Here is a 15,961-nt window from a genome sequence, read left to right as displayed (position 1 = left end):
ATAGGAAACAAGAATGTACTCATAGCATAAGTAGGAATTGCCTGAGCCACATTCTTTATCAAAACTTCCCTACCAGCCTGTGATATCCACTGCTCCTTCCACAAATGTACCCTTTGCTTCATTTTATCTTTTAAGAACCCAAGCACCCGAGATTTATTTCGACCAATCATGTTCAGAAAGCCCAAATAAGTAACAGAGTCATCAGCCTCACCAATTTAAAGAATCTCACACATCCTATCCTCATGCTCCCCGCAAAAAATATTTCTAAACACCACAGAAGACTTCATAAGATTTACCTGTTGTCCCGATGCATCTTGAAAGATTTGTAAAATCTCTATCACCTTTAAGGCTTCATTCTCATTAGCCTTACAAAATAGGTAACTGTCATCTGCAAAAATAAGATGACTGACAGTGGGAGTTTGTCGGCATACTTTTATACAATGAATCATCATTTGAGTCTCATACTTATGAAGTAACGCTGATAAACCTTCTGTACATAGAATAAAAAGATACGAATATAGGGGATCTCCTTGGCGAAGTCCCCGACTTGCAACTATTGGACCCATTTCCCTGCTCCCATGAGTAATTGTATACGAAACTGAGCTGACACTTTGAAGAATTAGATGCACCCACTAGTCATGAAAGCCCATTTTACTCAGCAATTCTCGTAAATAAAGCCATGCAATCCTGTCATAAGCCTTGCTCATATCTATTTTTAGAGCCATATACCCTTCTTTACCTCTCCTTTTCCGTTTAAGATAATGAATCATTTCAAAACCCACCATAATATTATCCGTAATCGGTCATCCTGGGATGAACGCACTCTGGCACTCAGAGACCATATTATCCAACATATGTTTCATACGATTTGCCATCACTTTAGTGATAATTTTGACCACTACATTGCATAGCGATATGGGTCTGAGATCCCTCATACTGACAGGATATTTCTTCTTCGATATAAGAACAATGTTAGTCTCATTAAGGTCTCTAGGCATGATACCATCCTGGAAAATTTTTCTAACCAAGCTCACCACATCCGTACCTACTATCTCCCAATAGTTTTGATAAAAAGCTGGGGTCATACCATCGGGACCTGGGGATTTATCAAGATTCATTTGGAAGAGAGCAAACTTTACCTCCTCTTCAGTTACCTGTCTTAGAAGCTTTATGTTTTGGGATGCTGTAATCTTTCGATCTATACACTCAATAACATCATGCCAATTTGACTGCGTAGCTGCGAATAAATGGTTATAGAATTCTGTGATGTGATTCTCTAACCCACTGTCCCAGTCCATCCAATTACCTTCTCCGTCTCTCAACCTGTCAATTTGATTATTTCTGCGTCTAACACTTGCTGAAGCATGAAAGTATTTACTGTTCTTATCTCCTGAATGAAGCCAGAGTTGCTTCGATCTCTGACGCCAGAAAATCTCTTTTTGTTCCAAATTATGAAACAAATTGTCCTTTGCTTCCTTATATTTTTGAACCGAAGACGCATCTCTGAACTTCCTCCACTTTCTCATCTCTAGTTTGCACATCTTTATGCGGGTTCCAAACTTACCAGTTACTTCTCTACCCCATTCAAACAAGTTTTCCCCACAAGTTCTTATCTTTATTTGAATATCCTCATTATCCTCATTCTCCCAGCTCTCAAGCACCAACTGTCTGCACATTGGTTCCACTAGACAAGCATTCTCAAACCTAAACTGTTTCCGAGCCATTCTCTTCTCGCTAACTTCAGGGACCAATATAATTGGGCTATGATCAGATGAAGAACTTTCTAGATTATAAAGTTTCACCATTGGAAACATATCGAGCCATGATGACGATACTAATGCTCTGTCCAACCTTACTTCTGTCCACGCAGCTGTGCCTCAGCCTCTTTCCCATGTATAATGGTGACCTATTAGGTCTAAATCAATCAAACCCGTATCAGTTATAACTTCATTAAATCCCTCGAGTAACCATCTCGAATATGGAGCCCCTTCATGTTTATCCTGCTGAGAGACCACATTATTTAGATCTCCTATAACACACCACAGAAGATTAACATCCCTCGCTAGATTTCGAAGTAACTCCCATGTCTTCTTTCTATGATTTCTGTCTGACTCTCCATAAAAACCTGACAACCGCCATGTTTGTTTACCATCCACTCTTACTTCTACATCAATGTGATTTTGTGAATGACTACGGAGCAGAACTTGGTCCCTAATCTTCCACATCAACGCCAACCCTCCACTTGTTCCCTGAGAATCAACCGAAATCAGGCCATCAAACTACAAAGCTCGTCTAACTTTTTCCATCTTACCTTTGTTATCTATAGTTTCACATAAGAATATAAAAACAGTTCTTTCTTGTCTAACCATTTCTTTAAGGAACCGAAAGTTCGAGGGAAGACCTATACCTCGACAGTTCCAGCTAATTAGACTCATAATCCTAGGCGGGGCTGACTTGCAGCACCCGCCATCTTTTCGTTTTTTGGTTCTGAGTCTCATTTTCTATCATAAAGACCTCTTCGCTTGGGCTTTCCTGACTTGACCCATCACTAATTGATCCATCCACTCTTCTCCTTTTTTGGTACAAAACAATAGGCCCATGATCCATATTAAATTTCCCTCCCAGATCTTCACTTGAATTTCGACCACCTATTTGGTTTTTTAACTCCACAATTCCAGTGTAACCACTTGCTATTTTTACTCCCTTATTATGCGTGATCTGATTTCCATCCATATCCTTGGCAATCCCAAAATTTATGGGATTATGCCTATCTCCAACAACAACCTCGTCCACCTTTCTCTCTACCCTAGTACTCCCGTCCTCCGCCGTATTACTTACCGGAATCTGGTTGCCCTGTCTTAACCACTTCGACCAAATAGTATAATTTATTCTTCTTGGTTCTTCCTTCATCCAAATTCCATAGGGCTTTTTAATACTTTTCAGAAGAGTATCAAAACTTTTATCACAGAATTTTCCATTATGCCCCATCAAACCACATATAAAGCAAAAGGTCGAAACTCCTTCATAGCGAAAATTAGCCCAACACCAATTCTCTTCAGAATTCTTCAATTTCATTCTTCTCTTCAAAGGTTTATCTAGTTGCACTGACACACGAACTCGTAAATAATCTCGCCAAACCCCTATGAAATTATTGGCACCAGAGTCAATGTAATTTCCGATATAATTCCCTATATCTTGTACCACTCATTGCGACATAAACTCAGAACTCATCCCATGAAGTTGTACCCATAAATCAAGATTGTTGATTATGAGAGATCGAGGATCATCCCCTGCCTTCATACACTCAAAAACTAACTAAAACCCCCCAAAGGTCCATGGGCTACCATCGATCACCTGCTTGATATCAACCTCATGGTAAAATTGGAAGATAAACCTAATACTGTCAATTTATTTAATATAAACCCCCCCGCCCTGGCTTCCAGAGTGATGCCATTTTGTGTTACATCGCCCGGAAATCCACCGGAGAGTCTGTCAAAAATTTTCCCACCAGGCACCATCTAACATCAATCTCAGATAAAGGCTCCTCTGCAACCTCTGCATACAATAAGCCTCCATTTTTCTCATCCTCCGGGCGAACTTTGGCGAAACTCTCCTCCATCTCATGTAAAGCGTTGTTTTGATATGCCATAAATAACTCACAAAGACCGACTATGACAAAGAATAACCAAGGACAAAACTTTAAACCAAACGACTAAAACATTCACACCATGACAAAAGTCAAGACTAAGTTATATAATGCTTTTTATTTATATGGGAACCTTTGTGATGAATGTTATTAGTTTTTTCTTTGTTTATGTAAACTAAACCGTGCCATTTTCTATTAGTTATACTCTAAATTAATCATAACCTTAAATACTTAAAATATATTTATGAATTAAAATATATATTATATATAATCATAAAGTTCTAAAAGTATTTATTTTCCTAATTTTTTTAAAAATTATATTATGTAAAATATAAAATAATTGACATTAATATTATTTTTATAGTTTGAAATTCTAAATTTTAGTTTAATTTAAAAAAATTAAAATTATTTAAATAATATGATGAATTCCAATTTAAACATTTTTAACATAATTATTAAAAAGATGCATATTATATTTAATATTGAAATTTAGGAATTGTAAACAGTATTTTTTAAAATAAATATACATTTTTATTTTTCAACAAAAGATGTTATTTACAAAATACAATTAACTCAAAAAAATATCATGAAAAGGGCTTTGTTTCCAGGCTGAAAACAAGGGAAGAAAAATAGGTAAAGCAGTTACCTTGTTAGACACGTCTTTTTGGGACATATCAATCTCTATAAATACCCACCTATTTTCCTTCCTCTATTTCCCCTCTCTCTCTCTCTCTCTCTCTCTCCTTTCTCTCTATTTCCCATTTGCCTGCCGTAGTTTTTTTCAGGTAATAAAATTTACACACATATGTATTTTCTACTCTGTTTTTTTATGTGTAGTGTATATTCTTATTCATCATTTTACTTACACACATCTCCTTTTTTTTGTTCATTTCTTGAACTGGGCTGTGATAATTTAGCATAAATTATGTGTTTAATCTGATAGAAAGGCGGGTCTTTGGTTAATTGAACACAAGAATATCAATTTCATTTTGTGATTTTCAACACATATTTTTGCAGTTTTTATGTTTAAAATTGGTCTTTTTTTAATTGTAATTGAGTTATGTAATGCTGTTATTGTAGAGATCCTTGAATTAATAAATTTAATTTTTTAATTGTTGATTTTTAAATGTCAGATTTAAGATTCTCTATTGTTTGATTTTGTCCTTTTCTTTTTGTAGTTCTGGAAAAGATCTGTCTGTACTTTGGACATGCAAAGTTGTGAACTTTTTTGTCAATTACTGTTTTGTTGCTGCTTGACTTTGCCTTTCTTGTAATAAGTTATATATGCATTTACATTAGATTGTTGATGGTGAGTGGTCTTTTTCCCAATTGAATACTGTTTATTTTATGATTTGCTGTGGGAACCCCATGTGAGTACTGTTGTTATGTATTTATAAGTAGAAATATTATATTTGATTATGACAAGAATTGTCTTGATTAAGAATATACTATTTTGTCGGTTGCTGTATATATATAAGATGTTGAAATTTTAATCTGTGCCCTGGTAAATATAGTATATGGTTCTACCAAGAGAAGATAGTAAGGACCATAGGATTCTGTGTTTCGAATCTTACGCTTTGTTAACAGCATCTATTTATGGTCTTTAACTTGATTTCCCAGCTGCTCTCCCCTAATGTATAAAACTTTGATTCTGTAGCTGAATTTTATGGTATTTTAATCGGCCTTAAGCTCCTATGGATAGTTTTCTAGTTATTCTATATCATAGAGTTGTACTGTACTTCTGAGGATTATTTACCCAAATTTGGACTAGAAGATACCCAAATTAGCTAAAAGGGATAAATGTCCCCTAAGTTCCAAAAAATATCCTTTCTTCACGATCTGCTGGTGGTTTCCGATTTGGGTATCTATAGACTAACTTGTTTGGCGCTAGTTGGTTCATACTTGTTATAACAGAAGTGAAGATCTTACAAACTTATGATCATTGCCAAATTTGCGAAGCAGCTTTGTTAATCCAGATGTACAGAGCATCTTCATCAAACTTCTTGTATGGGAAGGTCAATTTACTAGATTAATTTATCTTTAACTGGCATCATATCTTGGTAAATTAGAAGTAAATCATCAATATGTGCCTAAGAATACAGTTAGTTTATTTTATCTCATATAACTTTTTAATACTCTGGATGAGTTTAAAATTAAAAGAAATCATATCTTTGAAGTCATACATTGGATAAAGAGAACTGTTAGCAGTTTTCAGATACATTTGGACAATGCAATTGGTTTTTGTGCCAAACCTTTTGCATCGAGTGTTCCTGATATGCTAGTAAATACTTATTGCTTACCCTGGTGTGGAAACTGAGGATTTCATTAAATTGCATGTTCTTTACTCTTGGTCAACAAAGTTTTATGGACCTGAGAGAGAAAAATATTCATGAACAAATCAATTGTAATTTGTACTTTTATCATCTGTGCCAAACTACATTTTGTTTAGTTTACATGTCAGTGTATAAATTATTCTTGAAGATAGAACATGAATATTTTATCACGCCACCATGGGATTCAAATTTTATAAAATTTATTTAAACTTCATGATTTTTCCCTTTCTCGTGTCCAGGATAAGCAAAGAGTTTAGTTGGTTCCTTTTGCTGGCTACAGAGGACACACTGACCAGGTTTTGCTGTAAGCTTCAAGAAATAATGCTTCATTGCTTTGTATAGATGCAATATAACTCTGGAGATGAGGTTTGTTTGTTTTCTTGCTGTGTTGAGGATTTTCTTATGCTAATAAGAACAAATGTACTTACATGTTTGTTGTGTTATCAGAGGGCTGGTATTACATATTTGATGGACTTCTCTCCAAGTAGCAGTGACAAAAAAACATTAAAGAGGTGGTTTTTTATTGACAAGAGGGTTGGTTAGAAGGTTTTTTCTAGTTCTTCCTATATCTTCCGACAAAGGCGCCTTTGAATATTAAGCGTTTATAATAGTTATCCTTGAAATATTTCTGCATTCTATGGATTTGAAAACAACCAAAGCATCCCCTGTCCTTGCGGATCCTTCTTCATCTTCAATAAGCAAGTCCAGGCTAGTCCTGCATTCTAGTCTGATGCCTTACTCGCAGTCAGGAACATCATTTTCGTCTGCCATACTGACTATACCAAGAAAGAAGCCGGCAAAGCTTGATGATGTTCGTTCCAATGGTTGGCTTGAAGCTATGAAGTCATCCTCGCCTCCTCGCAAGAAGATACTAAAAGATCCCTTTGTTGGGGTTTCTTCGGATGATGGCGAGTGTGCTTATCGGTCGTGGCAGGTCTGCAGCTACCCTTTCTCATTTCCAATATCTTTGTTATTCTGTAGATGACTCAAAAAGTTAATTATCTTGTTGTTTCTGTATTCTGATCTCTTTATAGCTCAAGTTTCCATCGGCCCTTTCCTCTTTTGAGAAAATCATAGAATATGCCAGGAATAAGAAGATAGTTATTTTTCTAGATTATGATGGTACACTTTCTCCTATAGTAGATGACCCTGATCGTGCTTTCATGTCTGCTGATGTAAGTGGCAAATTATATTCCTTGGATCACATAAATATTTTTACCAGCTGTATATGGATAATGAAATCAATATTTTCTTTTCCAGATGCGTTATGCTGTTAAGAGCCTTGCAAAGCATTTTCCAACAGCAATCATAAGTGGAAGAAGGCGTGACATGGTAGTTTGATTTAGCTTTAATTGTCCTACTACGGTTTTAAATTTACTAATATTTAGTTTTAGTAGTGCGACATTTATTGTATTCAGTTTAGAAAAGTATCTATTTTCTGACTGCTGAATCTGCAGGTCTCTGAGTTGGTAGGATTAACAGAACTCTACTACGCTGGTAGTCATGGTTTGGACATTAAATTTCCTGTTAGAGACACCGCTACAGCATCCATTGACCATATAAATCCTGTCAAATTTGCTGACCAGCAGGTTTGTGATTTACGCTAATTTTTTTTTGCATCTAATGCAGCGTACTTGTGATCCTTTACATTTGTTTAGTCTTACAACATGGTCTGTTACTCAGTCGGGGTAGTAATGCGTGCAGGACAAGGAGGTTAATCTCTTCCAGCCTGCTAGAGAATTTTTGCCTATGATCGACGAGGTGAACTGCTGTTCATCCAGCAATCCTGACACTTTCAAAAAATAATACTACTCATACCTGTAACTTTGTGATTTTTTTTTCTTTTTACCTTCAGGTTTTTAGAACCCTTGTCAAAATTACTAGCGACATAACTGGTGCGATAGTTGAGAATCACAAATTTTGTGCATCTGTACACTATCGTAACGTAGATGAGAAGGTGAGGAGTGCTCAACTTCCCGAAAATACATTTATAATTCTTAACATATGTTCTCTGATTCTCATGTTTAGTAGTTTTAAAGTAGTTTTTCTTTTCTTCCACCTTATGAAATGCAGAGTTGGGAGACAGTTGCACAGCGTGTGCATGATGTGTTAAAAGATTACCCTCGATTACGACTAACTCACGGGCGAAAGGTAATTACATAGTTACATGACTTACATCTATAATGATGTTTCTATATTCACAGTCTGTATTGTATCATCTTATTTCCATGTATCATCTTATTTCCATGTAAGCTCTGGTTTAAGCTTTTATTTACCGGGACTTCTTTCATCTCCATAGGTTTTAGAAGTTCGCCCTGTGATTGACTGGAATAAAGGGAAAGCTGTTGAATTTTTGCTTGAATCAATGAGTAAGCTCTACTTAGTTCCAATCCAGTTGTTATGTAATTGCATCGTTTTCCCCTTATTCTTTCTGTTACTTATAAATTTAATTTATCTGATGAACATGATAATCTTATCTAGCAGATCTCGGTAATAGTGAAGATGTGCTTCCTATTTATATTGGAGATGACATGACAGATGAAGATGCATTCAGGGTATGCGGCAGCTTTGTGGTAGAGAAAGACTTAGTTACTATTGTATTTTCGTATCTGATGATGAGCGAGAACCTAACTTCTTGATGTCTACTTGACTAGGTACTGAGACAAGGTAACAGGGGTTATGGTGTTCTTGTATCTTCTACTCCGAAAGAGAGCAACGCCTTTTTCTCGCTCAAGGACCCTGAGGAGGTATACACATGTTTATATCTTATAACTTTGTATGTTCATATTATCTTGTTATCTTTCCCGTATCAAATTTCAAGTAATCTTTGTTTGTGAAGCATATCAGCTAAATCTTCTAAAAGGTCGAACTGATTTTTATAAACAGGTAAAGAAATTCCTCAAGTCCCTTGTCCGATGGAAGGAGAGGAGCATGCTCTAGGTGCGTAGATACTATGAAAGGAATGTTTGCAATGAGACGTTGTTAGTTTACTAGCGAAATAATTATCTATGCTTGTTTTATGTGTACTATAATAAAGCAGTAAAGTCTATTTAAGATTGCATTCAATGTTTTCAAGAATCTTTTGTGTGCAATAGGAAACTTGCTTCTTTCGAAATGGTTAGATTCTCTCAATCTGTTGAATTAATTTTCAGAGGAATTTAGAAATTAATTATTTTTTGCGGATGATTATGCATGAAAAGTTGAGACTCTTTGCATTTTTTGTTTTGGTACTGAATGTTGTTTAAATTGTGTCATAAACAACACAATTGCCAGTGCAACAAGGATCTGGATTTTGATCCAGAAACCCGGGGATGAAGGAGACTGAATATGTGGGATTTGGACATAACTATAACAAATCCAGCAAACTGGGTTTCGAGTTAAAGTAGAACATACCGGAGTTGGACATAACTATTACATGTTTAAGGAGTTAAATTAAGTATACGAATCATTAGTGATGGGAATCTCTCCCGCATACTTATTAGGAAGACATATACCAGAAATTACTTGGTGATGACTGACGAGAATTTACTCATGTTTTGAATATGCATTAGGGAGACAATATGCAACGCAAGTGCAGTATATGATATACATGCATGACTTCCTTGGTCAATAGAAATAGGTAGAAGTGAGGAATTCTCATTCCTTTTGTTATCGGAAGGAATGAGCCATAGTTTGAATCTAGAGTGCAACTTCAGGAAAATATATTGTTTATGCCGCTCTAGTTATTGTTACAAATTTTGTTTTTCTAACACCTTGTTCATTTCTCACCATTCAGACAAAAACTTTACAAACTCAGCTCACCTTCCGAATTTCTAAGTGATTCAGTGCTGCTTTTAATTTGTTCAAGACGAATCGTTTTTAATCTTATAACCCAAGTTAGTCTCATAATTTGCCGTTTTCTTTAAATAGTTGAAATTTTGTTCACCAATTTTACAGTTTTGTTCATCATGTTATTCTTAAGAGTATGCACAATAATTAAGTATGCTTATTAGCTATTGAATCACATTGAATTTTGAACTGCAATCTTTGGCACAAAAAGTTAATCTGTCTAGTAATATAGATTGTAACAGAGAGATCTACATGAGAGATGATTGATATTTTTTGTTCCTGTTCGACATTGTCTTTATTTACCTTTCTTAGATAATCTATCTATTTGTCTATTATCATATTAAGCCAAAGAATATCTATCGAGAATATAGTCAAACAATTTCAGTCTTCTAAATCTACTGATATTATGAGTATTCACACACACACACACACACACATCCTGCTTGTTAATTACTGTCCATGTATTCTTTGTATTCTATGATTTGTTCCTCTAACCATTATGTTAGAACGTTCTAATTGCTCAGTTGATGATTTGTGTTCATACTTACAATCGTCATGCTCTCTCTTACAACTCATTTGTTCATTGTAGTAATTTGATTAGAACCAATCGACATGCTGTAGGCCTCTAACAAGAATTAGAGGTAGGATTTCAGGTGAGCTGAGCCCAATTTTACTACGTCAACAATTAGAACGTAGAGAAATGTTAAATCCAGAGCTCTTTTTTAACTTTCAGAGCAAATATGCTGTGAAAAGGCGGTAGTACCCTCACATTAAATTTTTCAGGGATTATTGTTGTACATTCAGGAGGGCAGTTTAGTCTTTTCATAACCTATTTGCTCTGAATGTTAAAAACGAGCTCTGATTTAACATTTTCTTAAATGTATAAATTGAAACAAGCCTGAATTGAGACAGGACAAATTCACAAATTAGGCTGATTTAATGATTAAAAAGATAAATAAATGCGACCTTTAAAAGTGTCGTAGAAATACTCAAAAACCATTCGAAAGTGTTGTAAATTTGCTAACAAAAACATCTGGACATAACAATAGTAGGTTTAAAACTGGTATGTCGTCAAGTTTTTCCACCTCAAACTTTGCATTGGATAACATATATGGTTCTTCGATCAGAATTTCTTCCAGAATTTCCACGATCATGTTGTTGATCATCAACTTGTGCACTTTTTTCGAGAAACGGATAAAAATATCATTGTGAGGTAAAAAATATTCAAATGATCACTTTTGAAATTAAAATTAAGACCTAAAATGTAATTCAAAGACGCTACATAGTGTAGCGTTCTAACGTTTTATTTTTTTTTTTAAAATTTTTTAATGCCAAGTAACTTACGACCATTTTTGTTTTTTTGGTTATTTTGAGTTTCTTTTGGTGTATTGTTTAATGTATCGGAAACAACACATAATCTTACGTTTTTGATATTTTCTTTTTACTTAATAATTTTAAAATGTAAGAGTATATCATTTAACAATTTTTAACATTTTAGGGTCACAAATTCCCTTTTGAGTTCTAAAAATATTAAAAAAAGAAATTAATAAATGTTACATCGATTTAGAGTTTAGGACTTAGGATTCTAAACCCTATTAACTTTAAATTAAATAATTTTAAAATTTAAGGGTGTAATATAATTTAATAATTTTTAACATTTTACGTTTAACCGATCCCCTTCTGGGTATTATAAACAATTTAAATTTTTTTTTTATTATTTTAGGATTTACCAATTTTTTATTTGAATTTTTTTTATAAAAAAATATATGTTAAACATTAAATGAACTAGTATTTTGGGGTCAAAACGGTACATGATATAGTGTTTTAGTGCCAAAACTTTACACCATCTCACGATAACATGGAAAAAAAGGAAAAAAAAAGTTAAAAAGCCTTAATGCTAGTTGACTCACGTTATGTCAAAAATAAAAGAAAAATAACAAAAAAAAACTAAAATGCCTTAATGCTAGTTGACTCACGTTATGTCAAAAATAAAAGAAAAATAACAAAAAAAAACTAAAATGCCAGACAAAGTCACGTTTTGCCAAAATGCTGAACTAAATAGCGTGAAAAGGGGATATTTTGGACCATTATTTTCAGAAGTGATAATTTGAATCATTTTTCACCCAAAGTGACAGTTAGGGCCACCGCCCCACTTTTTCGATCATCCCGATCCATAATTATAAAAAGGACATCTTAATCTTTTGACCCTTAAAATATATGCGTTTATACCCATAAATCATGATTACTACGAGCATATTTTTCGACCCCCAAAATATGTATTTTCATGCCCTTTAGCCTTTTATACTGTTACAGTAAAAAATTGGAGGAGCAAAAAAGATATTTGACCATTCGAGTTGTAACGCTATAAGGGTTAATCGTTACATTTGTTATACTTTGAGGGTGAAAAAGTACACCCCAATAATTCTATATAATTTGATTATGTAATCCCGGGTTTTATTTCTATTGTTGGGTGGCAGATTATACCACAAGACACTACAAGAAAAACGTCCATTTCCTACCATGAATTTGGTAGAAAATGGTCATAATCTGGTAGAAGAAAGATCAAGTCCTACCAAGTAGCTCGGTGGGAAATGCTCAGGTCGGAGATGCTACTTGGTAGGAATTGGTGCATGTATCTCAAATGGCCCCACTTCCCAAGTGGTTGCCCAGGTGGCATGCCACATGGTCGGCCACGTCTCCTTCCATGTCAGCTGCCACATCACAGAAATTGGGACCCAGTTGATGAGTTGGCATGTGGATCCATCCATGTATCTTGCCACGTGTCCTGCTACGTGGCAGTTGACAGATGCAAGTCCTTTTTTCTACCAGAATTGATAGACTTTGAGTGCTTATTTCCTACTACATTTGGTAGGTTTTGATTAACAATTGGCAGGTTTTATGTCAGAAGGCATGAATACGAGCATTTCTTACCAACCATTCCTTACCACCGTTTAGTTTGAATATGGTAGGAAATATCTTGAATGTGGTAGGAAATGCTGCATGTTTAAAAATAAATTATTGATATCAATGAAGAACAAATTACACATAAATTAATATCTAAATCATAAGCATGCAACAATAACTAAAATTGAAAATTGCATCATAAATCATAATCCGAGCATATCACAATTATAACATAAGAAGTTAAATTTAAACCTCCATTCTAATTGTTCAATATTAGAAATAATAATTCATTACAACAATTAATAGATATTTTAAAAATTTAGACTAATCATCTTGAAGTTCTCATCATTGTTGAAACCTTTCTCTTCATTCTTTGTAATTTCTTCATTTTCTTCATTGCTTTTCCATTTTCTTGACCTCAAGTGAATAAATTCTACATAAGAAGAATAGATAAATGTTAGTAATGATTAAAACACATGAAAAATTAGCACATATTGTAAAAAACAAAGAGGCTATTACATACTATATAAATCAATCAAGATTAAAAATATGTTAAGAATATTGAAATGCATATATATATAATCAATGGCTAAAATAAAGAAGATGAAGATATTTATCAAAAGAGAAGAAGATGTTAGTCCCTTAACAATGCAACAAGAATTACAGAAGGGGGGTTGAATGGAATTCTTGAAACTTTTTCACAAATAAAATTGTTCTAAATTAAATATATATATCAGTTTGAATTGATTTGCAGAGTGCAGAATAATAACTTGAAATGAATCAAAACACAAGTAATTAAAAACACAAGTCTTTAAAAACTTTCTGGTGGATTTGAATGTATCCACCAGAGATATATAATATATCAAGAGAACTCTGTGTAGCAATTAGCTCACAACTGCTTACAAATTGACAACAACTAAGATTGTAGAGAAATGCTAAGAATACAGCTTACAAATATTTCTCTCTTGGTTGCTTAGTTAGTTGTTCTATCTGCTACTGCTTGGTTTATATATCACCAAGATTACAAAGCAATAAGACAAGATAATAAAACAAAAACTATCAAGTCTAATACTATGCTACTTCATTACTCTATTCCAGCATCTTTGAATATCTTCATAATAGCATAGAAATGACAATGCTTCTTTGTTCTCTAAAATCCAGTTGAATAGACTACCACATTCCATTTGCATACACTCGACGCATGTGACTGTGTTGTCACTGTCAACAGATGTTTGAATTCTTTATCCGTCGGGTTCATGATCATCCGTCGAGTTCATGATCATCCGTCGGGTTGTCTTGTTGATCATCCATCGAATGACATTGTTGTTTATCCGTCGGGTAGCAATCTGGCACTTGGCTTCATTTCATTTATGCAGAATTACAAGACATCATCTATGTACAATTAATCAACCTATTCTGCATATTTAGTTAAAGTCAACATGACATTAATACTACAGAGTCTAAATAATGTGTATGCAGAAATGTGCTACAGACTTATTGTTACATAAGCTACTCACTCGATGGAGAATAAATCATCATCCGTTGGGACTATATTGAGTTATCCGTCGGGACTATAATCCTTATCCGTCGAGTGCTACATTTTTCACTAAGTAAAATCTATCAAGGTGTTTTATTAATGAAATCATCAAGTACACAACATATACATAACAATCTCCCCCAATTTATGTCTATTGGAATTGTAGCCATAAATTAAGAGAAACTTGATGATAACAAAACACCCTAAAAATACAACTTTGGAAGTAAGTAGATAAAACTGTAAAGTGCATCATTTAATCAAAATGTACAAAGTTTAGCTCACAGTCATTTTCAAGGTGCTCCTCTAGCCTGAGCAGATTTATCTAGTTCCTTGAAGGTCTGGATCTCTTTCCAAGCTTTCTGTTGTTTTCTTCTATCTGATTTTGGAGCTGTCTGTGGAATTCCAGTTCATTAGATTCTGAGAGATTCAGCTTTTCTTGCATCTCCAAGAGAGTCTCATTGCTAGAGATGCTCAGTTGGTCTTCTAATATGAAAAATCTTCTAACTCCTTTGTCATCCATGAACTCCATCAGCCAGTAGGGCCTTATATGCACTCTTCTCCCTGTGTAAGGAATAATTAGAGTCTTTGGGAGTGCATCTTTAGCTCTAATACTCCTCAGTTCTTCAATCTTCTTTAGAACCAATCTTCTTGCAGTTACATTGAACCTAAAGTTCTTCTTGAAAGATGAATAAACCTTTATCAGTACAACTTGACTTTCTTGAAGGATCCTGTGAAGTGGCCATTGAATCTCCTTTCCTCCCTTGTACTTGAAAACTAACCTTTCAGGTAGGTTTCTGTATGCATCAATCCCTCTCACTTCTTCTAGTTCATCTAGATAGAGATTTAGATCAGAGAACTCCTTGATGTCATACAAGTACTGTAATCTCTCTTGTTGATTTAGGTTGAGCTTTGACTAGAGATTTGGATTTGAGAGGTGACAACTTCACTTTCTTGACTGCTCTTGACTTTGTTCTCTTTGGCTTATTAAGGATTGGCAGATTGAAGTCAGGAATTGGTAGGCTCTCCCCGTCTATTGGTTCATCCTTAGGCACAATAGGTTCACCATGAATATTCCTGTAAGGATTCACCACCTTGATGTATTCAAATACCACAGAGGGTTTTGATGCTTGAATTGTAGTTGGAGTGGATTCCTTGGGAAACTGATCCTCCAATTCTTTACCAACAAAGTTCAATTTCCTTTTGGTTCTTTTGGCCAATTCCTTGTATCTCTGAGATTTCTTCTGTTGTGATTCAACTTGCTTCTTTGGATCTTGAGATTCAGTGATTTCAGATGGCTGAGCAGGAATATGTTGTGTTGGTTTCACAGCTTGTAGCTTGGCCAAGATAGCAGCTCGCTCTTTCTTTTGCTTAGCCTTTTTGGCATTTAGAATGGCTTGTTTCTTTTCCTGCTTCAATCTTGCCTTTTCTTCTCTCTTTGCTTGAGCAAATTGAGGATGTCCAGCCACCACACAGATTTCTTTCACATTCCTGAAAACTTTAGCAATTCTCCTTTTTAAGGCTGAATCAGCTGGATCCTTGTAGATGGAAATTGATCTTGATAGAAGCTTCTTCTCATCAGGCTTAGGTGTCTCATATACTGTATCCAAAAGGTTCTTGAATGATGATTTTGGATAGTTCACCCTTGGCTTAAGAATAATTTCAGCTTTTGGAGATTTGATGCATGATGGCTGTCCTCTTTCCAGATAGTTCATG

The 15,961-nt window shown here is 34.6% G+C and overlaps 1 protein-coding gene across 6 annotated transcripts; it reads left to right on the top strand.

Annotated features, from left to right (window-relative positions):
• Positions 1-4,313: 4,313 nt before the first annotated feature.
• LOC141678749 (putative trehalose-phosphate phosphatase F) lies at positions 4,314-9,148 on the top strand. Of its 6 annotated transcripts, XM_074485124.1 has the most exons (14): positions 4,356-4,431; positions 4,825-4,955; positions 6,219-6,345; positions 6,427-6,913; positions 7,014-7,154; positions 7,240-7,311; positions 7,437-7,568; positions 7,684-7,740; positions 7,835-7,936; positions 8,053-8,130; positions 8,279-8,348; positions 8,461-8,552; positions 8,634-8,726; positions 8,866-9,148. In XM_074485124.1, exons 4-14 carry the CDS (start codon positions 6,617-6,619, stop codon positions 8,917-8,919), a joined length of 1,188 nt encoding a protein of 395 aa, XP_074341225.1. In that variant the 5' UTR covers positions 4,356-4,431; positions 4,825-4,955; positions 6,219-6,345; positions 6,427-6,616; the 3' UTR covers positions 8,920-9,148. The 6 variants fall into 6 exon arrangements, with proteins under 6 accessions (XP_074341224.1, XP_074341225.1, XP_074341223.1 ...); XM_074485123.1 differs by lacking the exon at positions 4,825-4,955 and having other exon boundaries at positions 4,314-4,431; XM_074485122.1 differs by lacking the exons at positions 4,356-4,431; positions 4,825-4,955 and adding an exon at positions 4,985-5,661.
• The last annotated feature ends 6,813 nt before the right edge of the window (positions 9,149-15,961 follow it).

The sequence above is a fragment of the Apium graveolens genome, chromosome 8 (assembly GCF_009905375.1).
Source record: "Apium graveolens cultivar Ventura chromosome 8, ASM990537v1, whole genome shotgun sequence".
Classification (NCBI taxonomy): Eukaryota; Viridiplantae; Streptophyta; class Magnoliopsida; order Apiales; family Apiaceae; genus Apium; species Apium graveolens.
Note: the sequence above shows the minus strand (reverse complement) of the source record. Positions and strands in the feature narration are given on the sequence as shown.

Bases quoted from the DNA above. Each gene is read 5' to 3' on its own strand.
- LOC141678749 (XM_074485123.1), top strand. From the start codon at position 6,617: ATGGATTTGAAAACAACCAAAGCATCCCCTGTCCTTGCGGATCCTTCT. The intron at 7,312-7,436 runs GTAGTTTGATTT...CTGAATCTGCAG, and splicing joins GTGGAAGAAGGCGTGACATG to GTCTCTGAGTTGGTAGGATT. The intron at 7,569-7,683 runs GTTTGTGATTTA...TAATGCGTGCAG, and splicing joins TCAAATTTGCTGACCAGCAG to GACAAGGAGGTTAATCTCTT.